This window comes from Mastomys coucha, unplaced genomic scaffold (genome assembly GCF_008632895.1).
Source record: "Mastomys coucha isolate ucsf_1 unplaced genomic scaffold, UCSF_Mcou_1 pScaffold15, whole genome shotgun sequence".
Classification (NCBI taxonomy): Eukaryota; Metazoa; Chordata; class Mammalia; order Rodentia; family Muridae; genus Mastomys; species Mastomys coucha.
The window spans coordinates 131,510,469-131,538,107 of NW_022196897.1; the positions used below are offsets into that span (position 1 = coordinate 131,510,469).

Sequence of the window (27,639 nt, forward strand, 5' to 3'; positions counted from 1 at the left end):
CGAAGCTCTGCACTCTTCCCCTCCCCAGGGTGGCTGTCTGGGAGCTCAGAGGAATACAAGAATGTCTGCTGCAACACTCGGCCACTGTTGCGGCGTCGCTGGCCTCCCGAGGGCCACTCTGCGAATGAGAGGATTCTTTCGTCACCCTCCCCCTTGTAATATATTTTTAAATGCTCTAAACTTCCCTGAGTGTCCCCTGCCTAGAACAAACCTCAAAAGCAGGACGCCTGCAGTCTCCTCCCTATGGGCTCCTTCTCTTGAACTATGTATGGCCTTTGAAATTGTCATTACTAGTGTTGGAAATTTATGTAGGTTGTTTTGTTCATTTGTTTATACCTCTTCTGGCCTTGTTCTATCCTTTCTGGGGAAGAGCTTCTGAAATTAATACTTAAACGTTCCCTTGACCCATGGAGACACTCTATCCCATGCACTCTATGGTTTTTGACTTTCAGCTTCCACAGACAGACTTTTCCTTTCCCTCTCTTCTAGGCTCAGTGAGGTTGGTGGAGAGAGAGGTCCTGGGCCCTTTTCCTATTGGTTTCCTCATCAGAGACAGGCTACTAAGGGTTAAGTTAGCTCAGTGGTAGAACTCTTGCTTAGCATGCACGAAGCCCTGAGTCCCAGCATTGCAAAAATACAAAACCCAGGTTGCCTTACACAAAGGCAGCACAGCTAGATGTGGCCATGCAAAGATCAGTGTTGTTTTTAAATGTGCATGGTCTTGCCTACATACATGTCTGTGTGCTACTTGTTGCCCACAATTACAGACAGTTGTAAGTTGCCATGTAGATGCTGAGAATTAAGGCCTGGTCTTCTGAAAGAGCAGTTAGTGCTCCTCACTGCTGAGCATCTCTCCAGCCTCCCCGAGGACCAGGTTTTTAAGGCCATCTCTCCCTCTTCTAGCTGTTGGGAGTGAGCAGGAGCATTTGATGAGGGGCAAAAGGCGGTGGGGGAAACCTTTTCACACAGACTTTCTCAGAGGGTTCTGGTTTGAAATGCCTCCCACTCTGATCATGTCAGTTAGAAGTAAGAACCCAAAAAGGAAAAAAAAGCACGTCAGTGAATGCTTAAGGATAGTAGGTAAGGGAACTAAGCACTTGCTCATGTTTGGTCAGAAGTGAACATTGTAGCCGGTATCCTGATTCCCCTTCTACCAAGGAAGACTAGGATAGTTGGGTCCCAGCTTGAGCTCCGACAGATGGACAGGGTAGTGTCAGCTGCCCCACTGAGTAAACTGAGCCAGCCTTTCAAAGCTCTGCAAACAAGGGGCTTGTACTCCTACAGGCAGAGAGTAAAGGCACACCAGGATCCAGTGCACCCATGACTCATGCATTCCTTCAGGCTTTGACTTTCTGTTGGCACACCTCTATCCTGCAGTGGCTCCCTGTGCCCACTGATGCTCTCTGTGATGGATGCAGAGGCAGTTGCTGCAGAATGCATAGGTGAATCTCAAAGGATAAGGACTGCCTTCTTGATACAGTGCCCATGGTTGCAAGCTGCAGAGAGTGCTGCCCCAGCTTGACCTCTGCTGGGGATGGAAGCCATGGCTTACTCAAAGGACATTTGGACTCTAATTTACCTCTGCCAGGGCAAGTACAGGAATAATGGGAGAGGGGCCTCTAAATACAAATCTTTGCCCCTAAATTCCTACTGGGAAGGAACCTTACAATTCTATTTCACTCCTTTCTGACTAGAGAACTTGTGTTCTGTAGATCCTATCACCTTTGAGCACTGATGTAAGTTAGCCACTGGGACCAGTCTAAAGCCATGGCTGAGAAGAAGAAGAGAAAGGGTAGCTGGGCTAGAGGCATGATTCACTACAGTGGACATCTGCACATCTAGCCGGCAGGTATGGCAAGCTGCTGGCTTACAGAGGTGTTCTGGGTAAGCTACTTCTATTTGTGTTGGGACCACCATAGGAACATGGTTAATACATGACAGCTTTCTCTTTTGAGTGGATTTATCATAGGTGCTATCCAAGCATCTCCTGCCTGTGAACCAGAGGACCAGTACAGCCAACCCATACTGGAGAGTTGCTACCCAGTCCTGCAGTGGTGGCTGTCACCCATAGCTGAGCTATCTGTGCTGGGTCAGCATCCCAGAGCCAGGACAGAAAGGTCAGGCTGGCAGGTCACACCTGCCATCTCAGCTCCTTCTCAGCATCCTAGACTGTGGATCCAGGAGTTCGCCGCCCTCTTCCCTCGCCCAGCTTTTGTCTGCTTCTCCTCCTCCAGCTGCTCTATTCAGCAGCCCTCCTTGACGACCTGCCCTCCCTGTGTGGAGGCCTTGGCCTTTGCAGGCCTCTGCAAAGACAAGCAGTCAAAGGTTAGGCCAGCACGTGCCTCATCTTATCGGCTCATCTCAACATCCTGCTTCTTCTCCAGGCTTCACCAACAACAACAAAAAAGGGGGGGGTGGGGGGAGCGACCACGTAACTATGGCTCCCTGCAGCCCCCCACACAAAGGGGAGGTGACAAAGACATTTTCCATGATGGCAGGTGTTGGTATCAGATTCCACCCAGAGTATGCTCGCAGAAGAAAAGGCAGGCAAAGCTGGGCTCCACAGGCAGCACAGACATGTAGGGGCAGGAGGGTGGGCAGGGCCCCTTGGGAGGAGACAGGAAGCAGGCAAGGTTGAGGCCAAAGAAGGAGAGTGGATATGTAAAAGTCAACTAAGGGTCTGGCAGGGGTGGGGGACCCACCAATGTTAGTCTTACCTTGCTCAAGTATCGTAATGAGGCCAATATGTACTTTAATCTGAAGGGAGAAAAGATAAAAATCCAGTGAATGAGAGGATGGCATGCCCCCAGCTGCAGCTTGATAAGGACACACACAGCTGATAACACATGGATCCCCAAGCTGCATCTAGTCCTAAAGCCTTGTGCATCATTCCTGAAAGTTCACTTCAATACTCACTTGATGGGATCAAATGCCAGTTGGTGCTGTGTTTACAACTGAGTCCTCAGAAGCATGTGGACTTGAGGGAAGATCTCAGCTTTTGATTTCCTATGGCAGGTCCCTATCACCTGTTCCACACCATCTTACTCCCTATACTGTCCACATGCACACTATTTCCCTGAACTCTAGATAGCTAGGCCCTTACGGAGGCTGGACATTAGCAGACACAAAACATTGTGCACATTGCTATAATTGTAAAGTCAGACTTTCTTTTGATCTCATCTGCCAAAGTTGGCACAGTGACTGGAGATTTTTCTAACACCATTTGGACATCCTTTCTTTTACACCTCTCTGAAGGAAGTGTGTGTGTACTTCTATGAAGTTTGATTTTCTAAGCTATTGGTGAACACTCAGGCCCTGAGTTTTGAGTACTTGGGGTGAGAAGCCACGATTCTTAACCAGCCCTGGATGACCAAATGACCTAGTAGGTCCTTAGACATTAATGCAATTTTCTAGATTTCTTATTTTTCCAGTGTGCCATACTGCAGGGCTCCATTTTATCTAATGGAAGATGGCAAACAGAGAGTGTCCATGTGCATGCGTCTACCTTGAGTAGAGAGCCTCAGGTTTTCAGAGCCATGCCCCTGATGCCCTCTCTTCTTTATGAAGGGGATCCTTGATCTCTCTCTCCTGCCCCCCCCCCTCGGCCCTGGTTATGCTATGCATACAGGCCCTTGATTGGTGGAAACCCAGAAAGCAGATGGTGCACTAACAATAGAAGACTTGTTTGTAATTGCTGATGAGGACTGGTTTGCTCCTCTCCTGAGGGTCCCCAGACACAGCCTAGTGTGGTGTGCTGGCCCACAAAGACTATCTCAGTAACTGCCAATCCATGGTTGAATTAAGGCGATGCATAGGCAGAGGCAGTTGGAGGCTGCCTTGATTATTCCATAGGGCTCAGATGTCACCTGCTCTTGACATGCAGGCAGGACTCCTGAAGGGTGAGCTCCCAGTTGCTGGGACCAGGGGGTAGGCTGTAGCTTCTTAGTACAATGTACAGTCCCAGGGGTTAGCACACATACTGCTGGAAGAGTCTACAAGAGAGAGCACTGAGCTTGGAGATAAGGAATGAGAGGGACGGGGGGTGGGGGTGGCACATGATGCCTGTGAGGAAAGAGGCACAAAGTATCATCTTTTCCATCTTTCTCTTCATCAACTGGACAGCAGATATGTTCTGAGTAGCATTATAGGCTGTAGCAATGGGTACAACAAACAAAAGCCTTGCTTTGGGGGCTATAGCAGATGGTGGGAGGAGGTAGAACACACAAATAAGTGGGCACACATATTTCTGTGGTATCCTAAGGGAGGGACACGTTAGGAAAGGAAAATCTTGAGAGGCTCCATGTTATCTTGAGAGATGCTGTACTGTACTGCAGGGTTACAGTGTGTCTTGAATAGGAAGCCATGCTCAGGCATCAGTGGTGCTGAGACATCAGCAGCCAGTTCCTTTACATGTAGGAGCACTGGAGAGTCTCTCCTAGAGAGAGCCCTTCACAGTCTATCTCAGACACTAGCCAGTCCAGCTGAAGCCAGTTGGCAGCTCATACATAAGAGTCTGATCCTGGAGAAGAAGCCAGAGGCCATTTTCAGAGAAGTGTTTTACTTTTTGGTGTTGTGAGATTTCTTTGATATTTTGAATATCAACAAGGGTTTTCTTTTTTAATTTACAAACAACCAATATGGTTGGAGGTTTGTATTCTCTGCAGCTCAGTCTGGAGTTGCTATTTGAGAGCCTGTTGGTCTTTGTAGGGCATGTTTCTCTCAGCTGCAGATGAGTGCAGTTTGAAGCAAGCTTCTTATGTTTGAGGAAAGCTTGCTGTCCAGCACTGACACCTGGGGGAAATGTGGGCCAGGGCAGACACGATACATGGCTGCCTCTCCCCACATCCTTGTTACTGAGCAGTCAGTGTGGAAATGATTAACTGGTTCAAGATAATTAGGAAAGAGAATGATTTTGAGAGTTGGCATGGGTGAGGGAGAAAGACTGGACCAGGGCTCCAGCTTTAGGCAAGTGCTAACTATTCTCCCAGCAGGAAGGCAGGCAGAGGAGGATCAGAGCCCTGACGGGGTTATTCAGACCCCTTGGAATGGCTCTGAGGAAGGGAACAGGTGCAGGCAGTGGATGGGGAAGCCTGCACATGCAACTCAACACTGGCAGACCAAGACCAGTGGGAATTTGCCAGCCTAATTAACATCTCCAAATGGCCAAGGATGGCTTCCAGTATTTCCAATCCAGCAGCAGTGGCTATGTCCTGGCTCCAGTCCTGGCACTGTGGTTGGCTTCCCCTGCTTGGTTGTTGGTCTTGCCCATCAACTTTGGTTCTGAATCAGAAAGCCAGGGCAGATGGACCAACAAGCATGGGGGCAGGGGGAGAAGAAAGCACCTGAACTGTGCACTGTGTGCAGGCACACTTGTGTTAGGGACTTAGTCAAGGGATGGGACATTAAGAGAAACTGCTGGCAATTTTCTTTTTTGTCAAATATTATGTGAGCATAGGAACTCAATGTACACATGAATGAAATTATCCAAATATAATCATGCTAATAAAATAATTTTAAAAAAACACAATAGATGCATAGCTGGAGAGATGGCTCAGTAGTTAAGAGCACTGACTGCTCTTTCAGAGGTCCTGAGTTCAATTCCCAGCAACCACATGGTGGCTCACAATATCTGTAATGGGATCTAATGCCCTCTTCTGGTGTGTCTGAAGACAGTTACAGTGTACTCATATAAATAAGTAAATAAATCTTAAAAAAAAAAACACAATAAATGCTACAGCATGAAGGAACTTTGAAATGAAAGCATGTTATATGAAAGCAGTCAAGTCATCCTATCTTCTGGTTGCATTTGTCTGTCTAGAATAGGCAAAGGCAGAGGAATGAAGGTGCACTAGTGGTCACACAGGACTGAGGATGGGTTTGTGGAAAGAATGAAGACTACGAGGTTGCTTTATTTTATTTCTAGGGGAAATGAAACATTCTAGAATTAGTCTATGGAGACAATTGTACAATCTGAAAATACTAAAAGTATCAATTGTTTACTTTAACTGCATAAATTGTATGACATGCAAATTATACCTCAATATACACCCCCCCACACACACACACACACTTTGTCTATGTTTTCCTTTTTCCCTTTGTATGGTAGAGATTGAAGCCAGTGTGGCATGGTGGTTAATTAAGTACTTACCACTGAATTATACTTCCCTCCCAATTTAAAAAACAAGGCAGAACAAGACAGAAAGTGGTCTGAGAAATATTCCATACTCTCCATTCCAAAAGCAACACCAGAATGAGTTCAAGATTTAGGGAGAAAGCCCTCCTGTGGGCCCAGGAAGAGGGGGGCAGGCTAGCAATGAGGCCAGGTGCACGTCACCAACAGCTCCTGAGCTGAGCCATTCTACTGACTTCATAATACCCTCAAAGTAAGAACACTTCCTGCAGGTGACACACTACTTCTAGTGCCCAAGGCTGACTTTAAGATGTCCTGTAACTGTTCAGCTTTCTTAAAACAACTCAAGGTGGCCTGTTCAGGGAGGGGCTAGGTTCTACCTCTGTGCTCTCTGGGTTTGGTGTCTGTCACTCATTGACTGTGCTTTTTAATTCCCTGATAAGCAACAACTTAGAAAAAGTAGCAGTTAGGTCTATGGACATTTCTGGGCTAGCATTGTGAGTCCTAGTACGTTCTGAAGGATCCAAGGAAACGTCAGAGGAGAGATGGAACTTCTTCATAGTTTTACTGATAGAAACAGTCCCCTTGGGGCTGGGATGGGCCTGGGGATACGGTCCTGTGGTGGGTTACTTATTCAAAGTGTATGAGTCCTCAGACCCAACGTCTAACACCCAAACACATAAGCAAACAAACAAAACACTCCTGTTTTTTAGACAGTCAGAAGGCAGTATGGGCCTGGGGTCAAGGCTTTGTCTACTGGAGCTCTTGCCCTGCACTCCACTGAAGCTGGGAGCAGACAATAACTCAGTTCACATTAGTTACATTTCTCAGGTATGTGGGTCAAAGGAGGAGAACGTTTGCTACTGGTGCCACAAGTTCCCCAGGCCATAAACCCAACAAATTAGTCCTTTCTGCCTCTGAGGGGGATGCTTTGCGTTTGGTACAATAAAAGGGTTCCTTTTGGTCACATATTTGCTTACTCCCTTGGATATGTTCCAACACAATCGGTGCCCAAAGGCAGGGACCCTGAATGGATCGAGAATGAGTCTTGTCTGGGACAGAAAGACCTAAGTGCCAAGCCCAGATCTTGCCATGCCCAGGTGAACACACGATATGAAAGCCCTGCTCTCCTTTGTCCCTCACCTTCTTCACAAGGGTAGAATGTGGGGAAAACGCGCAGACATGGCCTGTTGTAGACAGCAACTAAAGCCTGTGGAGTGTTCTGCAGACCTTTCCCTGTTGTTCTGAGCCAGGGTCTTGATGCATTCCCCAGACTGGCCTTGAATTCCTGGGCTCAAGTGATACTCTCATTTCAGTCTCTCAAGCAGCTGGGCCTGTAGGCATGTACCACCACATGAAGCTTTTTGAGTGAGACAGGACTATAAGAACCACTTCCTGTTCCTCGGGTCACTCAGTCTTACCCCTCCCCCCCCCATTGTCTTTTCTTGCTTAGCACCAAGGAACTCCTGATGGCTGACCCCTTCTCTCCTATTTGGGAGGTAGCCTCATTTGCCCACTTCTATGCCTCTCTGATTAAGTCCTTGGGATACTGTTATAGGAGTGGAGTGACTGTCTGAAACCCTACCCTGTGGGGTTTGTGAGATGCTCTGAGTAATGAAGCTGTTGTCCTATGAACTGACTGAGACGCACGAGAGGTGTGTGTGCCACCAGGATTCTAAGCTGGCCAGAATTTCAATACCTCATTGTGGCCTCCAGCAGGTTGGGGGGCGAGAGGGGACACAGGTAGGTGGAGTTCATCTGGGATTTTATCATTTTATATTCTTCAAGTAGTGAAAAAAAAAAAACCCAGGCTTTTTGGTTATTCTTTTTCTTGATGTGAACTTTCTTATATGCCAAGAATTCAATGTTGGCCACATTAATGCTGTAAATTTGCTTCCCTTCCCTCCCTCCCTTCTATCTACCCATCCTCGTGCAATATTGACTGGCATGTTTCCCCATTTTCAAAAAAAAATTTTTCCACTCAGCATTCTGTGGGGTTTTAGGAGCAACTTTACAGGTTTTTTCCCCTGGGTGTCACCCTGAATGTCCCTGGAAAGGATAGCACAAAACATTCCGTCTATCCAACTGCATACTCCAATGCCAGCACAAGAGCTTCATTTGGCGTTGCTTTCATTTGCTCTTTGCTAAGTGGAAATCCGAGCAAAATCATTGAGTCTTCCAGGAAGTCCCAGCTGCTAAGTCTGCACATGGACCACCTGCAAGGACAGATTGACATGAAGGCCACAACTGCCACTGACAAAGAATGTGAGCCTGGGTTGTCCCAAACTCTGGGCTTGTCTCAGGAAAACTGTAAAGGTTATTTTGAATAAGCTTTAATTAAGGTTCATTTCCAAAACTCTGTCTGAGAAAGATTCTTGGTATCTGTTTGCCATCCCTTGGTAACTGCTTCAGTGTCCCCTGAGCCATAATTAGCAGTTAGGCGGGAAAGAGATGCCACCTGCACATAAAATCCTGGAAGGAAGCGGGATTGAGTGGCTACAGTATCTCATAAGAAGCAGATGCTCTGAGGTGCTTCCACAGACACACATTCTAAACAACTCTAACATGCCAGCTCCCTTCCCATTCTCAGAAGCTATGGACTCAAGTCCCAGCACTGGTCAGGGTCTGGAGGGCCCAGGAGGCTCATCCCCACTCTACTCAGTCCATCCTGGTCTTATGGAAGGGCTTTGTAGTTCTCAGGCATCCTAGATTTTAGCCAGTGTTGCAAAGGTAAAAGCCAAACAATCAGTGGATGGTGAAGGACACAGGAGGCAAGCTCCTGCTCCCAAGCTCCAGGACTACAAGACAGATGGCACAGCCCACCCCAGGAGAGTCCAAGTCATGGCCAGCTGGGCTAGGCTGCTCTTACTTGTAGTCACATTTTGTATCTAGGATTCTTTTTTTTTCTCATTTTGGATATAAAGTATTCATGCATATCTTTTTTTCTCTCTTAAGACTCATCACCATAAGGTAGAAACACGGGTCTTCTCAAGGGTCCCAGAGCTTTGTGTGTATCCTTAAGTACCCTTCAGAGGTCTGCTCAGTGGCAGCAGCCTACAGAAGGCAGAGCAGTCTCAGAGATGTCACATCTGACAGGCTGCAGTATCACTTTCTAGCTGACCAAATGGAAAAATATGTCTCACCTCTGCCTGTCTCCCAGAGCAACAGGAGGGGAGTAACGGAGTGTTAAAAGGATATAGGGATGAATAAGCACAAAACTGTGGTGACAAACAGGGCCATGGAGAGTTCTCTCTGAAACCTTGAGCATCACTTACATGATGAACACCCAGAATCAAGTTTCAGTTCCTCAGAACTGCACTACCCAGCCTGGGAATTAACCTGGCTCCTGGCTTCCTCTGTCTCCCCACACCAGGCTTTGACCATATTGCTTGTCACTGACCCACTTTTCCTAAGAGATCGAGAAGGGAGAAGGCAGATGAAATGTAATTATAGGTGTTTGTTCTGCATCTTGCATCAGACCCAACACATCTGTGATCTGGAGACACACCTGTACCACTTAAAGCAACAGCCCGTCTTCTTTCTGCCCTGCTTTCCTATTTTCCTCCTGCTGCATGTATTGTAAAAAAGAGATGGCAGGTATTATTCTTTAAAGAATTTATAGCCCCCCTTTGATAAACACACATACTACAGAGTTACATGTTCTTAAAAATTGAGAAAAAAGTACAGATGTTCCTGTACTTGTAAGAGTTACATAAATCCATTGTGAGCTGATCACACTAAAATACAACGTTTTGCTGAGGAAGCAAGCTGGGTCTGGGTGATGGGATTAAGAGTGGTTAAGAACTTCCTATCAATATCTTCTCACCTTTTCAAGAATACATGTATATGTTACAAAACAAAAGCAAAAAGGGTTAGAATTGAGCTGACTCTGTGGAAGGGATCTAGGCTGGGGCCAGGTGGCATTGTTGGGATGGAGGTAGTTATCAATCTCCAGAACATGTGGCAACATTTTGGCCATGGACAGCCAAGTGTGCTAAGGGTGTATGTTGGCCTGGTTGGGAGCTTTTGAGTACACAGTGACATAAGAGAACTTATGCTAACAGAAAATTTCTGGGTTTTCTACCTATAATTTTCAAATTTAATTCTGAGCTGTAATATCAACAACAAACCAGCCACTTTTGCTTGCTTTATAGGACCATCATCACAGCATAGGCACTGGGTTGTCATGTCTATGTGTGGAATGGAATGTGAAGGCTAGTTGTCAAACTTGTCTGCAATCGTCGGTTGTTCCATTCATGGTTTATGCTTCAACTTAGTCAAAACCACTAAGGAAAGGCTGGACTTGATACTCTCTGAAGTCCCTTCTACCTCCACATTCTCTGATGTCCTCTGCTGGCTTCCCTAAGCTATGGTAAAGCTAAATCCATAAGAAGCATAAGCATAAGCTGTGCTATCAATCTAAGCCTTATTAAGACCATTTTAACAGGTATGGAGGGAGGGAGAATGAGAAAGAATGGATATGACTGAGTGATATACAGGGGATTACCCTTTCAACCAGCATGAAAAGCTTGCTGGATCAGGACTAGGCTTTACTGGACTGTTTCTGGGGGGCTAACTTGATTATTAATTGCCCAGTAAAATATTCCTTCCAGGATCTGTATACAGAATCATAAGCCTGTAAGATATTAGTATAATGAGCACCCATGCATGGTGGCCTCAACAAGGGGAAGCTGGTGGAACTTCATCCTTTGGGGAAAAGACCAGTGAACTATAGAACTAGTGCAGCATCTACATCCCAGATTCCCTTTGGGACGACCAAGGTGTAGTACGAGGATGTCTGTGGCTTTGTGAATTCATTTCATTGGACCAGGTTAGGGTTTCTGGTACAATGACAAAAGCTACTGTAGTGAAAAGCAGAAAAGAATGACAAAAGTCTATTCAACGAGACAGATGAATACAATACTCCTTTCCAAGAGGCCATCCAGGCACACATCTGAGAAAGAGGAAAGTTTGCAGCTTTGGGCAGTGGCGGCATCTTAAGACTGACCCAGACTAATCTGGTTTAAGCCTCAAATATGACCTACATTCAAGCAGCAGATAGTGGATCAAAGTCAGAGTGGCACATTTTCTCCCACTTGCTCTATTATCCTGGAGCCTTTCAACCTCGCCTGTCACGAAGGAGAAAGTACTGCTGACCCTGTATTGGAGAAATCAAGGGCTGTGTTTTCGAGAATAACAAGTAAACAAAGACCTGTGCTCCCTCTGCTGGCCCTCCTCAGCAGTATTGAAGTGGGCAGGAGCCATAACCAGTGTTGGCATCCCAAACAAACACCAGCCAATCCAGGGACACCGAGAACAAATCTCCTTGGTTTATACATTCCTTGGAAAACATTCTCACCAACTTCTGACCAAGGTAGTTTTAAATGCTGAAAGTTAGATTTTACATGAGACATACTTACTGTTCTCAGTTGCCAAATTGATAGCTGTGATCATGACAGTTATTTTGGGATTCACTTATCAACAGACACAAGAGTTTAAGGTCTGGACACAATCTTTAGAGCAGCTTCAGGGGGTGGAAAAAACAAAACAAAACCAAACCAAAAACACCAAAAAAAAAAAAACAAAAAACAAAAAAAAACCCAGCAACAAGGAAACCCCCACGTAGTCCAAACAAGTTTCTTTCCCCCCTTTTGTTCAGTAAGAGCAGCTCCCAAAGGTAAAGATTTACACTATATCCCTTTGGATAATGTCAAACATCAGACTGGATTCTCCAGGTCATTAGCATGCAGAAGAATGACCTCATGGTGAACAGATGCACTTGGCTGTGAGCTGCAGTGATTACATCAGTCCCTCCCCAGCACTCGAGGGTGCCCATTCCAGTTAACTCTTTACAGGCCTTTCTGCTGCTCCCCTTCCTTGATAGCAAGAAAACACAAACTTAGTCCTCTACTCCCACAGCTGTGTGGGTTAAACACATACAAATATGCATGCACAAAACATATAGATGTCACTATCAGCTACCTTTTAGATTATTTATTGCTTGCCAATAAGGGAAGGGGCCAAGTAGCAAACCGCAGGCAGGGCTACGTAAAAAAGCTATCTAAATATCTATCAGACAGAGTATTATTAATTCAAACAATGGATGCAACAGATACAAAGGGCTGCTTTAAAATAGTATTTCTGGTTGGGAGATGAATCCTCTTTTTAAAGCCGTTGACAGAAGATGAACTCTTGTATTTGAGTCCCATGTCCTTATTCGGAGCTCATGGTGTACCATGGACAGAAGTGCACTCATTTGGGTGCTCTGACTCCTGGGGCTCTGTGGTCAGGAAGTGTGGTAGGCACAGGCATTTCCCATCAATAGAGTCTCTGGTCAAGCTCACCTGCACATCTCCTTTCTACAGTTGGGACTGTGTGCTGCTTTCTGGATGTTGCTATGCTATACAATGCAGGTATCTTCCTTAAAGACTATATCCTAGGGAAGCCTGTGCATGTGTATGTAAAGAGCCTGGGAGCCCACGACCCTTCTTTGATGATAGAAATGGCCACAGAGAGTTTGACTAGACCCTGAGCGCACTGTGGGAGTGTAAGGAGTTCATGGTCCATTTTTCCAGCTGGTCTGCAAGAGCAGCCTTCACCTCGGTCCCTAAGTGTAAGTTGGCTAGGCTGAACTCATTTGCTTTTGACTGTGCTTGTCCCAAGAAAATAAGAAAACCACCGTGAATAGGTGAAAAGTGTTTTCCTCTGTGAAAGTAGAAGTGAAGTCTGTGCTCCACCAGGGAGGAACAGCTCTGCGAGGTGCCCCTGCACAGATGAGGCTGTGAACCCCATCCTCTCTGCACTGCCCTCGCACTGCAGTTCTAAACGATTATATTCCTATTTCTTTCCTTATCACTGTGAAGGGCAAGCAGAAGCTGCGAACATGATTGGGGTGCGATGCTGATGTTGATCTGAACACAACACACATTTGCTTTGGTGTTCTATATTTGGCTTCTTGCCCCACGTATAAAAGTTCTAATGCCTGCCCTGACAAACTGTTAGAATTTTTACTAAATGAGTAAATAAAAAAACAGGACACTCTCCAAAAAACTTCCCTTCTCCAAAGTGGTCACACGAAACAAAATGCTTCTACAGTCCTAGGAGCTGAACGGGTTGGATGATTATGAACTTTATTTATACAGAGGCTAAAATATAATAGAAAATAACACCCATCATTATTTCAATAAGATTGATCATCATCAACCTTATTTCATTTTTTCTTTTATTAAGAAATGAAATGTTTTCTTAGAAGTTAAAAAACAAAACAAAACAAAACAAAACAAAACCAAAACCAAAATCAAAGCCTCCACTGAAAGACAAACAAGTCCCAGTGTCTCCAAAGGATGAGAAGAGGCTGAATGGAGCTCTAAAGCATTAGCTTGCTTTGGATTCCTCCTGTTCTTTCACTGAAAAATTAGACACAATTTAAAACCTCTAGCCAGACTGGGTATGAAATCTTCATTTCCCTTGGAACAGATTTTTTTTTTCTTGTCTCAGATAGAATGCTGGCAGAGCGTATAAAAGAATTCAATTCACAGCTGTTCTACTTTTTTTAATGTAAGAAACATTAATCAAAGCTTTAAGTTATAAGCTTTTCTCATGTTGCTCAGTATCCCAGTTCAACAAAGATCAATAGAGGCCATCCCTGTGTTTCTCTCGCCTCACCAGGAAGCAGAGGCGTGATTATGTAAATGGAGCTCCGCACCTCTGCCAGCTTGCTTATCTCCCAAGCCTTCTGCCTGCTGCTCCTGGCTTCCCATGCAAGTGCCTGCCTCTCTCTCTTATCTCCCAACAAAGCTCCAAGAGGCACGGACTGAAGCCAGCGATGTTAAACAATGACGCATGGCTGATTTTATTTGTAAGTGATTTATTTCACTGAATTTAATTTTTTTCACTCTGTGTGTAAGATATTTGTTAACAAGTCAGCACAGGAGAAGCAAGCCTGTGTTCAGAGGCAATTAACACAGGCTAGAAATCTATTAAGCATCCTTAGAGCTATGCTGAAACCAGGGAAGGTGAAGGAAGCCCCTCATTGAGAATTTCAACATGCTGTACACTAAATATCCCACTTACTCTCTGACAGGCAATTAATCTGTAACAGCGTGTGAAAATTTACTAGTAATAATTTGTTCTTTGAGAAAAACTTATAATTACCATATCAACAATTTAAGTGGCAGGACATACTTTTTTTTCCCAAATTTATAGTATTATACAGAAATAGTATGTATCTAAAAATAAGGAAATCCATGGAAGATTCTGTAATTCCACTGACCTGCTAAGGGAAAGCCATTATAATCTACTTTCTAAAGGCTCTATATACCAGGTGCTGCTCTGGTCAGTGGCTGGTCCACATGACACGTGTGCATGCGGCCCTCTGTAGTGCCGGGCCTGGGGACACTGTCCTTCCCTGTCTCCAGCAGTAATCCTGACCCTGGCATCTCAGCAGCATAATCCCCATTTAGCATTAGGAGCAGCGGCTTCAACTGTGAGGAACTCTTTTCTGATAAGTATGCAGTGATTTGGGCATCGCTTTTAAACAACATATTCCCAGCTCAGCAAGAAACTCACACTCCTGAATGAACCGGAGCACATTATTGAGAAAAAGTTCATTAACCTTGCTAGATTCGAGGGTTAACAGGATAGCGGAAGAAAGGAACACAGTGAACAGCTCGGATACAAAACAAATTAAAATGAATGTCATCATTCCTTTTGAAATTCATTAGTTGATTCAGAGGGAGAATGTTCTTCTTAAATTTGCAAGCATTTATCTGTGAAAAACAGGTGTACATCTGCTACTCAAATACGTCTTAAGCGGGAGGGAGGAAAATAATGTAGACACTCACCCGTTCCACTGAGAGAGTAGCTGGGAGAGGGAGAAAAGACTTGAGCAGCGAAATCCTCAAATGTCATGACTTCCCGGTGGTTTTGAATTATTGCTTCCAGATACAGAGCTCGTTCTTCGTAGCTGCAGTAATTAGTTAAGGAGACAAACACACATGCAAAATGGCTTGCAGAGCAGTGAGTGATTGGTTTTAAATGCAGTTACTCAGCTTTCCCATTCTGTGTGAAAACCATCTTGGAAACTCTTTAGCATTTTGCCAGAAAGTTAAATATTTGTCACACATAATAGTGAGATACTAGTTTTAAGACATATATTTCTTTCAGGCTTCTTTTATATCTAACAGTAACATCATTTAATATATATATATATATACATATATATATATACACACACATATATAATATATATATGTATACATATATACATACATATTATATACATATATATATATAATATTACAGGATTATAGCAAAGTGCTGGTTACTATATCATCTCGAAGGCTGACTTAAGCCAGAAGAGAGGTGGTTGAGTATACCAACACTGGAATGGTATGGTGTGACAGCCTTCCTCTTCACTCTGGATCTAAGTAACAAGAATTCTCATCTCAGTCTAAGGACACAAGGACTTGATACTTCAAATAAGAGCTGGTAATATGGTAGTGAGCACTTTGAGCAAAGGTAAGAAAGCATAACTTATTGGGAGGAGGCGGCCAGGAGTTATATTCTGCAAGAGCAGCAGAGCCTCTGAGCAGGGTAAGTGACGAGCATTAAAAAATAAAAAATAGAGACGGAGGGAGGATGTAGCAAATGGTGTACAGTGCAACTGCAAAAAAATAAAAAGAAAGAAACCATTGCCTTCTAATTAAAGCTGCAGTCTGGAACACACAACATTCAAATGTGTAATCAAAAACCAGTCACCAATAAAACTTACAAGCGTAACACGCTGAAGCAACTTTCCAGCTGTCTTAATAGGACCCCTGCGTGTGGCAGCCTTTCACAGGGCAGAAAGCAAATCTTCCCCTTTGTGTGAGGCTTCTGTTCCCTCTGAAGGTGAATCATGCACTTCCAATAACGGGAACCGTCAGAATGATCTTACAATGAATGGAGGCGCTGCACATATAACTTTAGGAATTAGCACTCGGAAAGCCAGCATGATGTCTCATTTTCCCTTCCTCATTATTGATGCAAAAGTTAAAGGATGTGCTTTGATTATTTTGAAAATTGTGCAATTTCTTCATGAACACAAAACCCAGGGAATGTAGATTCCCCTTGGATTTTATCTTGGGCTGCAAAGAAGCATGCTTCTGTATGTCTCACTAACACTCTGTGCATCTTAAAACGACCCTTTCAAGATAAGTTGGAAGGGTTATGCCCTTCCATGTAGTTTCTCTAGAGCTTGTCTTAAAACTGGAGACGCTTCTCTACTTTCTTTTGGCAAAGTTTTGACACTGATTTCAAGATGTAGGTTCTCTCTCTCTCCCCACTCTTTCATAGCTTCACGGATGGAGTCCTACCATGAGGGAACCTGAGGCCCTCTGGAGCAGTGCTGAGTCACCTGGGAGCCATGTGACCATCACGATTTAAATGTTCATTAGCTGAGGTGCAAAAGGAGCAGCTATGCTTCTCTGCCCCGTCTGTGTATTTCAAATGTTCAATAGTTACCAAGTCAAACTGCAGATACAGGAGCTGGTGCAGGCACGAATGTACAAAGTCATATTGGGATATGCTTCATGCTAGAATTTCCCTTGAAACTCTTAGAAAAAACAATGGAGAATATGCACTGGAAGCTTTCAGAAGTGGCCCCTCTGAAGATATATGATTTTTTCCTATGGATGGTCACAACAGCCCCAGGCCTGGGCAGCGTGATCTAGAGCTGGCTCCTGGGCTGCAGGCTGAACTCCTGGTGACTTTCCTTAATGAACAGGCTGCCAAACTTCCTCAGCAAGAGGCGCCTGCTCAGGCCCAATTCTAGAGGGACCCACTAATGCCATTCACGTCTCATTATGAGCATGCTCATTCTGTACAGCACTTGGCTGTCACCACAGAGCGGCCCTCCGTGTATGGCCCCAGCAAGCCGCTGGTCGGGGGAACAGCAGGATGTTAGGCCTGAGTGGCCGTCTGGCGAACAGGCCCTCTGACACTAAGCTGGCACGTGCTGGCCCAGCAGGGGCTGAGCCAGGCGTGACAAATTACTCAAAGAGCTGAGCTAAACTTATGGTTGACAACCACCTGAGCCTTCAGACTGCTGTGGCCCACTGTCAACGCTCAATTCATGGTCCCCCTGCCCCCCTTTTCTGTACAGTCTGCTTGTGGGCCTGGATTAGAGCAAGCATGGCCCTCTAAAGACTTGTCACACTCAGCCTAGTATTGTCCCGCTGTTTCCTGAAAGATCCCACAGCATCTAACACATCCCCATACAGAGCTGGGGACAATGGTGACCAACACAGAAAAGTGTGTGCCCTTTGCTAGATTCTCCATGGAAGACTTCTCTGGAAAGTAGCCTTCTTAATCAAACTCACAATCAAAACTACAGAAGGACTGGTGCACACAGATCCCAGGTGGCTGTCCATCATCCTCATCCTGGATGACACCATCTAACTGACAAGGGGCTGGTCCCTGTCATGATTGTGGGGTCTGGACTCCTAGGAGGAAGTCCAGCACTGCAATCACAGGAAACAGGCATCAAGTTTTGGGATTCTCCCACTCTGTGAATATTTATGGTCTGACTCTTGTTTCTATAGACAACAGAAAGAACTGGATACCAAAGGAGGAAATGATCCTTTATAGAAGGATTGCCATTCTAGCCTTAGACTGTTACATGTCATACACATTCCCCACTGCCCTCTCAGTAGTGTTAACTAGCATTACACTTGGGTTGTCACTGAGACAAATATCCATGGTGGGTTAGGCAAGACTAAGAGACATCAAATGCCACTCACTTGGGTCCAAGCCAGTGCATGTTAAATACCAGGACAAAGAGAAAGCAAGAACCGTCCTAGCTCTAACAGTGCTTTGAGCAGATGAGAACACATGAATGTCCCAAATCATTTATTTAGTAATCTTAGAAAAAATATAGCTCTGGTTTAATTTTTGAGACATAAAACTTGCTGCTTTGGCTAGCCTGGCTGGTCAGTGAGCCCTCAGGTCTGTTAGTCTTTATGCTTTCATAACACACTGGGATTACAAACTCATTGCTGCTGAGCTCAGCTTTTAGGTGGGCACTGGGGATCTGAACTTAGGTCCTCATGTTTTCATAATAAATACTTTACTCCAAGGTTCTTAACTAAATGTATTGAAACTATGAGCAAAGATGGATGGTAGCAATGGTGTCTGACACTTATCCACAGAGCTTCAAAAAAAGGAAAAAAAAGATACATCAGTATATATCAAAATTACATATCAATATGTAAGATCCTCCTCAGGCATATGCAGGTGGCTGATGAGTCACTAAGCCATAAATCTGACACCCATTTTAATACTACATACTGCCCTCTCCTCTCCCGAAAGTATCCCACAAACACAAAACTTTTAATTCTGTTTTGGATGACTACCTCGTTAATATGATATAAATACTTTCAAAGGAGCAGTTTGTTCCTTGATCACTCAACACAGAGAGAGGACTTTCAAATTACTAAGCAGAAACCCACCTTGTATTTGTCATTCCTTTTTCTCTCAGTGGGGTCTTTCTATATAGCCCAGTATGCCATCTTCCTGCCTCTGCTTGACAACTGCTTGGGATTACAGATAGGAACTGCTATGCCTGGCTGTATTTGAGATTCCTTAGCAAACTACTTCTACACTTTTACATACAAGTTGCACAAGTTATTAATACTCTACTGGATTGTCTCCCATGGTTATAATCAATAGATACCTCTCAGACTCTACTGGGAATCCAAACCCAGACTTCCAACTTAAGTCTGATTATTATTTGATACTTTAAAACAGCAACAACATGACGATAAGGAAGGCACTTGCTTCTAGTGAAAGGCCTAGGTTTCAGTTGGGGCACTTTTCCTCACAAGATGGAATAAGAGATAAGCTGCTCCAACTTGCAGCTTCAGTTCTCATAGAGGTAAAATGGGCAGATTAATGGAATCCTACCTGGGAGCCCTCTGCCCAGGAACCTATGTAAAAGAGGCAGGTAAGTATGGATGGCCCGCTCTGGCCACCCTAGTGTGGGCTCATAGGTTCTATCCAAGAACACTGCATGCAATGAATGAACTGGGAGAGCCTCTCTGGTTAGACTCTGCAGCCACCAAACTACATTATGGATTGGAAAATGTTAGCTCAAAGCCATCAAGTGTTTTCTGGCGTCACAGTTACCCCTATACTAGAAATGGGATGAGAATCTAGATTTTCTAACTTTCACTGTTCTCCATGAAGATCATGGATTTCAGAATACATGGGTTAAGTTCAGGATCTCATGCAAGGTTGGGAGCTAAACTCCCAATGAAGACAAACCACCCAACTTACATGTATACAGGTACAAAAACCAGACTGCAATGTAAACCTGGGTCCACAGAGAGCATGCTGACTGCATGAAATACAGAACATACAATCCCTCCATTTTAATCTCCCTCTTTCTTCTCCCATTTCCTTCTGTCTCTTCTCTCCTACCTAAGGTTCTGTGACGGTTGACTGTTCACATTTTTATCATCTGTCCTGTGCAGGTTGCATTTTTTTAACGTCTGGAACCTGTGTTGCTCAGCTCAGCTCAGCCCTTCTCTTCATTCTCCAAGTCTGGACATGATATTCACACTGGCCTGAGGGGAAGGCTGCCTCCTGATATTGGGGTGGTGCCATACCAGTCAGTTCACGTCCCTATCCTGAAGTTTCATACCATTTGCAGGAACTTATTCATGACATAAACAAGTCCAAAGCTAGCTGTCCCCGTGGCTACCAGCCTTCTGACTCTCTAGTAGCCACCTGCAAAGGAGAGGAAGTCATGATTCAGAACTGTCAGAGAAGTGTCACATACTCCCCTGAAGAATTCTGGCACCTGTCCCAGTGCTAACATTGTTTGGTCCCCTTAGTCTATCAAGGCTTATCAGCATCCCATCACACAGCTAGCTCCTGAGTTAGTTAGCTTTCTGGTGTTGCTGAGAAGGACCACAAAGTCAAGGGTTTATAGATTTTCTCTCTTTCTAGTTCTGGAAAGCCAAATCCCCAAACAACAGAGCTGTACTCCCATCCCCTCAGGAGCTCTGGAAAATTCTGATCTCCTTTCTTTAGATGCCAGAAGGGTGTTTGCACTCTTTTTTGTATGGGCACATGACTTCCTCTTCTTTGTGTGTTGATCAGCAGGACACTTATCAGTGGATTTAGTGCCCACATGGAGAACCCAGGAGAACTCCTTATCTTAAGACCTTACCTTACTCAGGTTCCAGTGACTCTGATACAACTGCATTCATCCCTATATCACAGTTGCTGCTTCTAAGTCTTCTACATAATGTTTATTGGGCTAGTATAAAATGCTCAGAAATATACTTATTCTTTGCACACCTGAGGAAGTAGGCGATACATTTTGGGGACATACATACATTTGAGAGAAGGTGAAAAGGCAGAAAAGGTGCGAGGAGTTGGGGACAGAACAGCCTGATAGAGGGTCACAGTTGGAATCAGAGGACCTGATCTGATGCACCTCTGATTTTTGACACTTGTAGGTACCTGCCACCAGGCAGGATGCACAATAGGTGGGTTCAGGTCGCCATGCGTCACTCTAAATAAATAGATTAAATTCCAAAATGACCAGCATGGGAGCAGATGCAATTATACTCTAAAGCCATACATCCTTTCCACTGAGAGTCTGTTTGTCTTTCAGTAGAATGCAAATTTCAATGTTAGGACTATTTAAGATTGCAAATACATGAATCATTCAATGTAAATGTCACAGCCTGGTGACATGAAGAGGAGAATTGACTGAATAATGCAATTGCATGAAGTGGATGCTCTGGGAGAGGAAATGAAACACATGGAGGTATGAGATATTAGATTAGGTCTCCAGCCCTAATGATACACTCCTGGAGGGGGGAGCCCATGACGGCTCAAAAAGAAGAAAACACCCATATAACTAAGTTTAAGAGTAATTCTGAGGAAATGATAAGAACAAATGGAAATAGGGGAAAGCAGATTTTCCTGGGCTATTAAATTAGACTTTTGGAGGAGGTCTGCTCTCATATTCCTAGGCCATCCTAGGCCATCAGCAAAGGAATCAGAGGCTTCATCCCAGGATCTGAGGCACTCCAAGGATGCAATGGATTTGATCCATAAGAAGTGGTCGGCTCCGTTCTCCCCTGGGAACTGGCAGGTGAGAGCACATCTTTAATCGCTGCCTTTCCCATTTCTGTCTTCTCCAGTTCTCCTGGAGCACCTTACCACCAACACATGGGAAATTGCCTATGACCCATCAATCAAAGTAACTGACAAGAAAATTAGTCATTCTGCAAATTTCAGTTCTTGAGAAAGTGCTGTCAAATTGGGTGACAAATGACTCAACAGGCTACGTGGGATGAAACCCACTGGAGAAGTAAGGGATCAGTTGGAATGATAGACGTCTGAGAGTTCTGGGTGTTTCTGCCAATGGCTTCATTTCTGGGTGGAAGCAGTCAGTGTCATTTGGCTAGTTTCCCTTTCATAGGCTTTACTCATCCCAAAGATCTATGGTAGAAGCTAAACATGTACTTTAGACTGTAATCACAGCAGTGACCAGGGGGACTCACTCGTCTGTTGACATTTCATATTTATGAAGTATTGACTAAGAGGAAGACAATTAGAAATGTACGGCATCTGAAAATGCCTTGAGTCCAGTTTATGGCAAAGCCTAAAAGAGGAGATGATTAAATAGGAATACATGTGGACTTTTAGCTCTATCATCAGCCTGTTAAGTGAAAAATTATTAAATAAAATACACTCTAAGTACTATCTAGTATAATGCAATTGAACTGAATTATTTAATAATTATTGGACAAGTACTCTGATATTGTGAACTAAAAGCTATTTCCACTTAGTCTACAAATTAGTTTATATCTAGGTTGATTCTAAGGATAAAATGAACACTAGGTGTAGGGGCACTTGTCTGATGCACACGGAGGGCTGAGGCAGGAGGCTGAAAGTTCAAGGCCAGCCTGGCCTGGGGAGCGAATTTAAGCCAATGCCTATGATTGGCTCTTAGACGCTACAGAAATCATTATCATGATCCTAAGTTCTCCAACTTTCTTGATTTCATTTCTGAAAGCAATTTTAAGGAAATGGCTGTTTTTTCATGATGCTTACATACTCTGAGCTTTAGTTAAAATTTTTTCCTTCCTTTTATACACTTAAAAATAATAAAGGTGGAGACTGGAGAGATGACTCAATGGTCAGAGCACTGGCAGTGTGCAGGGGTGCCGTAACACCTGGCTGATAGACAGAGATGCCCATCGGTACCTGAAACCAAAATACACCACAGACTTACCAGAGCGAGGCAGTAACACTGAGGCTGTGGAACCCCAGCTGGAAATCTGGGGGAATTCTAGTATCACAGAGGTCCTTGGTGGTTCAAAGCAGCAATACGGCTGTCACTTGATACTAAAGGAACTGACGCTACCCAAAACACAACGTGTGTAAAGTGTTCATTAAGGCAGGAGCCACACTGGGCAGAGAGAACTGAACACCACGGCAGAGTACAGAGTACATCTTCATCTGTAGCCCTAGGACTAGCTACTGTACTGTGGGCCTGGCTAACTTGTCAAACATCTGCCCTGGGCAATACCAAAATGCTAGAGGATGGTGGGGCGGCATTTCATCTTGCTGGGACAGTGGTTTAGGGAAGCTGGAAGGGAAAAGCTCTTCCTTTGCATCTTTGGCATCGGATCCAATGTTTGTGGGGGGGTTAGGAGGGATCACCAGGAAATATAAGTGAGCTGCTCAAATACTTTGAGAGGAATTTTGAAGCAGAGGGGGCACTGAGGATGAAACCCAGGGTCTCACACACGCCAGGCAAAGGCTTTACCACTAACCCGCATCACAGCTTCCCTGGTAGAACACTGATACTTTACTCTTGAGCTTGATCACAAGGATTCCCAGAGGCTGCTGAAATGGGATTGATTTTACAGCGGACTCAGTGGTACTGCTCCACACCCTCTGCAGAGTTTGGCTGTGCAGGGAGTTCTTTCAAACAGCATGACCTGAAGTATGAATATTGTGAGTGGAATGGATGTTTTCCTGGTGACTCCTGGAGGAGACACTACGTGCTTCCCATTCCTCAAGTGAAGTTCACTGTGCTGAAGACTTTATATGGTAGCTGTGCTTTCCTGTGACACTTCTTCTTGGTGCTGAAGAAGGGACATTCTCTCTCTTGACACCAGAAAGGGATTCCAGAAAGAAAATAGGAGGCAGCCCAGCACGAAGTTCAGATATATTTGACGGAGTGTTCTGGAGACAGACAGTATACAGGATTCCTTCTCTCCTTAACTCCTTCATCTTTTCCTCCTCCTGTGCAGAGGGTGGAACCTAAGGCTGCTATATACCAGGCAAGTACTCTGTAGCACCGAGTCGCAGCCCTCTCTGAAAGGCAACTACATTTTCAGGGTGCTCTGCAGCAGCCCACCCTAATGGAAGAGATTCCGCTTTCTGTGGCATGAGCCACGCTACATCTGAACACCAGCGAGGCCCTGGTAGGTGTACTTCAGCCGTTGTTGCATCTGTCATGAGTATAGTATGTACCAACACCAGCGAGGCCCTGGTAGGTGTACTTCAGCCGTTGTTGCATCTGTCATGAGTATAGTATGTACCAATACCAGCTGGAGTGAGCTGGTGCTTTTCTATCCGAGTGTGTTTGGTAGGTTCTATCTCATTATTCCTAACCATGCCAACCCCTCCTGGAGCTTGTATGCTCAGGATCTTTTCATGGAGGAGACTGAAGGCCAAGTGGGGTGCTTTGTCCCAGACCTTGAAGATGCAGCCAGCAGCTTGTCTTTCTTGCCTAGTTCTCAGCCACAGCCTGCCTCTTGAATTCAGAATGCTCCTTTATGTGTAAAATCCCTGTGGACAGAGGGCCAGGGCCACACAGCCGTTTATGAGATGGAGGTACAGAGGAAATCGATCTCCTTTTCTCAGCTCTCCCACTCAGAGAAGAAACAAATGCAAAATGAAGCGGCTAACTGTTTCAGTATTAGAGCAGGCGTGGCACAATGGTGTGTGGCTCTCTCTACAGGGTGGGACTCCTGTAGCAGGGCAGCACACCAGGCCTTCCATGGGATGAAATCATGCAACAGTATTCTCTCTTACTCTCTTCTTCCTTAGAGCCCTCCAGCCTGGCATGTCCATGCTCCGTCATCTTGCTGGATCCTAGGCCTGGTCGGTAACCTTGCCCTGCACTCCAATGATCCCACAGGTACAAGAAAGTGATTTTCTGAGTGAACTCTTAAGTAGACCTGGCTTATGGTGGGCTAGAGAGGGAGGTAAGGAGGTTGTTCAGTTGTTCTTTGTCCTTTGTATTTGGAAGATGGTGTCAGCAGGTGTGGACCACACACTTGCTCAGATCTCCCCTCATTTCAGTAGTGGCTTCAGTGGGAACAAAGCTTGGTCAAAAAGACATTTTCTACTGATGCCAGGTACTTCAAGAAGGATGCATTAGATAAAAAAAATGACAGGTGTTTACATCTTGGGTTTCTATGTCATTTGGGTTTAGTCTATTTTGCACTTTGATGAAGGTTGTCTGTTTTTACATTTTGTATGCCAAATTCTCTGTCCAAAGTCCCATTCCATCTCAACAAAAATATACTCTGAAAGTATAACAGAAATGGCCTGGATGCTGCTCAAGTCCTGGTTCTCACTGTTCCCTGGGACTTTCCACTTAAGCCTCGTAGAGTCATTCGATATCATCTTCGTGACTAAAAATGTGACTGCAATATTATTACTTTAAATTATAATCAAATCATTCTCTTGCAGATTAAGACACTTACTCTTAGAAAAATAGCTAAATTGAATTAGGTGTGTCTTTTCTTGATAGATCAAAAGCGACTCCATTAAATCAGCAGTTTTATATTAATGGCAGGAGACATGGTCTAGATGAGCAATACCCTTTGGAGCCATTCTGCTCTCATGTAAACAGAGATGGACATGCTCCCTGCAGCTCACATGGAAAGCAGGACTGTATCCCAAGTCCCCAGGTGAGGAAGCCAGACGTGCACCCACCCTCGTGCCTCATCCCATACACATCACCTCCTTCATTCTTTCATTCTTCACATTATTGTGCCTACATACACAGACACACATGAACACACACACACACACACCCATCCATTCATCTAGTATTCACTGTATGTCCTCTATTCTCCACCCCACCCCCCACCCCCCAGAAGTGAGGAAAGCATTTCCTTGCTCCTTAGTCCTCCTCTCGGTTTTGGCTCTTATAATCCCCAACTTTCACACCAAGGATTGAAGTATGTTGGAGCACTCTAAAGCATATTATAGTAAGATTACCTTATAATTATGCTGAGTTCTGTACAGGGTGATTTATAACAATATTTATAAAACAAAAACTTAGTGTTGGCACAGTGGTCTACTACTTTTGTAGTCACGAACCTATTGAACAGTTCTGAAAACCTCAAACTACAGAAAAGACAAGATTAGAGTCCAAACAGTCCTGAGCGCACCCTATGAATAATGATGAGAGCCCAAACTCTTGAGCATAGGCAAGTTCAATGGACAGAGACACGGATGGATGGATGGCCTCACGGTCATGGGACAAGTAGCTTGCTCCAAAGAACTCTCAAAGGCTGGTCTCTTCCTTTCCATTGTGCTGTTTCAGTTTCATTTTTCAATTTTTTTTTTAAGTTTGGAATATGCAATGTGCAAAGGTAAGTTAATTCTCCAATTGTGATGTTTGATGCTGACAAGGAGTTGAGAATAGGCAGCGCTATCCCCACCCTCTGCAGAACCAAAGTAGCACCAAGTAAATTGGCAATTTTCATAGCTAATCTGGCATAAATGGTGACCTCCTAGCTGCATTATTATTTGCATGATTGTTAGGAGAAGCCAGCATTTACAGTAATAAACTATATTAATTCAATGCTTTCCTCCGTGCAACAAGGTTTAGGAGATTTAATATACTCATTAAAGATAAAGTTAGCTTGCTTATTTCTGGTCACATTTTGAAGAAAACTAGGGGAGAATTCCACAGTTTTATTAATTGATTATTTTGGTAGACATCTTCAGTGAAAATGATTTAGAACCATCAGATATGGGTTATTAAGTGCCAACACCTACAGCACCAGAGAACAGCACAGCTTCCCCTTGTGATTCACTAGGCCTCTGAGCCACTCTGAAATGCTGGGCGCTATTAGGAACGGATTGGCATCCTACAGCTGCTGTCTTCTGGAGTAACGGGGCTTCTGGCAAATGATTACTTTTAATCAGGCACCACTGGGTGTCATTAAAATATATCGAGGAGGGTACAATCATTTGTGCAATGTGTCTGAGCAAATGAACTAAAAATTCAGGCTGAGAAGCCACATGCCATTGCAAGGAGCCATGATTCCAGACACAGGCACACACCTGCTTCTGAGCGTGGTATCGTGTCAACAGGGCATCCACCTCACTTGGTTATGCTTTAGAAGGCTCCCCACCCCACCCCAATGGACAATTAGCACATAGCTGGCTACAGTAGAAATCAGGACCTAGAAGAGTGCTGAGAAGCTGCGATGGTTGTTGAACTTTGTGGCACTCCAGGTTAATTGGCAGAACTGAACAAGAAAACAACTGGCAAGAGAAAAAAAGATGTGTTGGGAGCCCCAACACAACAGAGCAAGGCTAGGAGGCCAGGCTTGGGCCCAAGTGCCCATCAATCCCTGACTGTCTGGCTTGTTGGCCAGGCCTTGGGCCAGAGTCAGCATCCCTAACAAGAGGAGGAAGATCTTCCCTTGATGGGAATCCACTTCTGGTTTCAAGCACCAGAACTTCCTCTCAATGGGTGAGAAAGACTGCAAGGCAAATGTTTTGTCACCTAAAAGCAGAACACAAGAGTGAGGGATAAGACTCAATTTTAGCTATAGAAGCCTGAGTCCCACCTCTGACAGATTTTAAACTGTTGGTGACTCACATTTTTACTAATGTTTCTTACTGTCCACACCCACCTCTGATGAAACTTAGAAATGGTACTTTGGGAATCCCCTTTGTATTTCTCCAGACTTCCCCACAGCCATGCAGACAACACAGATGGTTCTCATTGTTTTCCTTAAACATCCCACATGCAGGCCACTGGGAATCCTCAGTCCGGAACACAGCTATGTGGACCCGGGGGGATTAAGAAGACCATGCGAATGATTCCTCACTCAAGGATGATTAATTGTGAGTTCATGGAGAACATAAAAGACATGCCACTCATGGGCTCTACCTCCTCTCAGCCTGTAGCTAATACAGTTTACCTTGCCGTGCTGACAAACAGGCCAGGTACTGAGAGAAGGGAGCTGGCTACAGCACTTGATGTAAGAAGGGTCCTGAGACCGAATAGACTCTACATAGGCAGGGCAAGAGTGATGGAGGAGGCTAGAGGGAAGAGCTGGGAGATAGTCTAAGAAGCCATGCTCAAAGAAAGGAGGGACACAGGCTGCCTTGGGAAGCCCAAGACTCAGGACCAGCCCATATTCAGGAAGCTTGTATGTTAGACTGCCAACACAGGAGAAACA

The 27,639-nt window shown here is 44.7% G+C and overlaps 1 protein-coding gene across 3 annotated transcripts in view; it reads right to left on the bottom strand.

Moving 5' to 3' along the window:
- Ralgapa2 (Ral GTPase activating protein catalytic alpha subunit 2) overlaps window positions 1–27,639 on the bottom strand; it is a 285,753-nt gene that overhangs the window by 4,148 nt on the left and 253,966 nt on the right. For all 3 annotated transcript variants that reach the window (XM_031372139.1, XM_031372140.1, XM_031372141.1), the window contains 2 exons: window positions 14,974–15,095; window positions 2,718–2,757 (listed from right to left, as the gene is read on the bottom strand). In XM_031372139.1, the coding sequence (XP_031227999.1) occupies window positions 2,753–2,757; window positions 14,974–15,095 (127 nt within the window). In that variant the 3' untranslated portion in view covers window positions 2,718–2,752. The remainder of the gene's footprint in view (window positions 1–2,717; window positions 2,758–14,973; window positions 15,096–27,639) is intronic.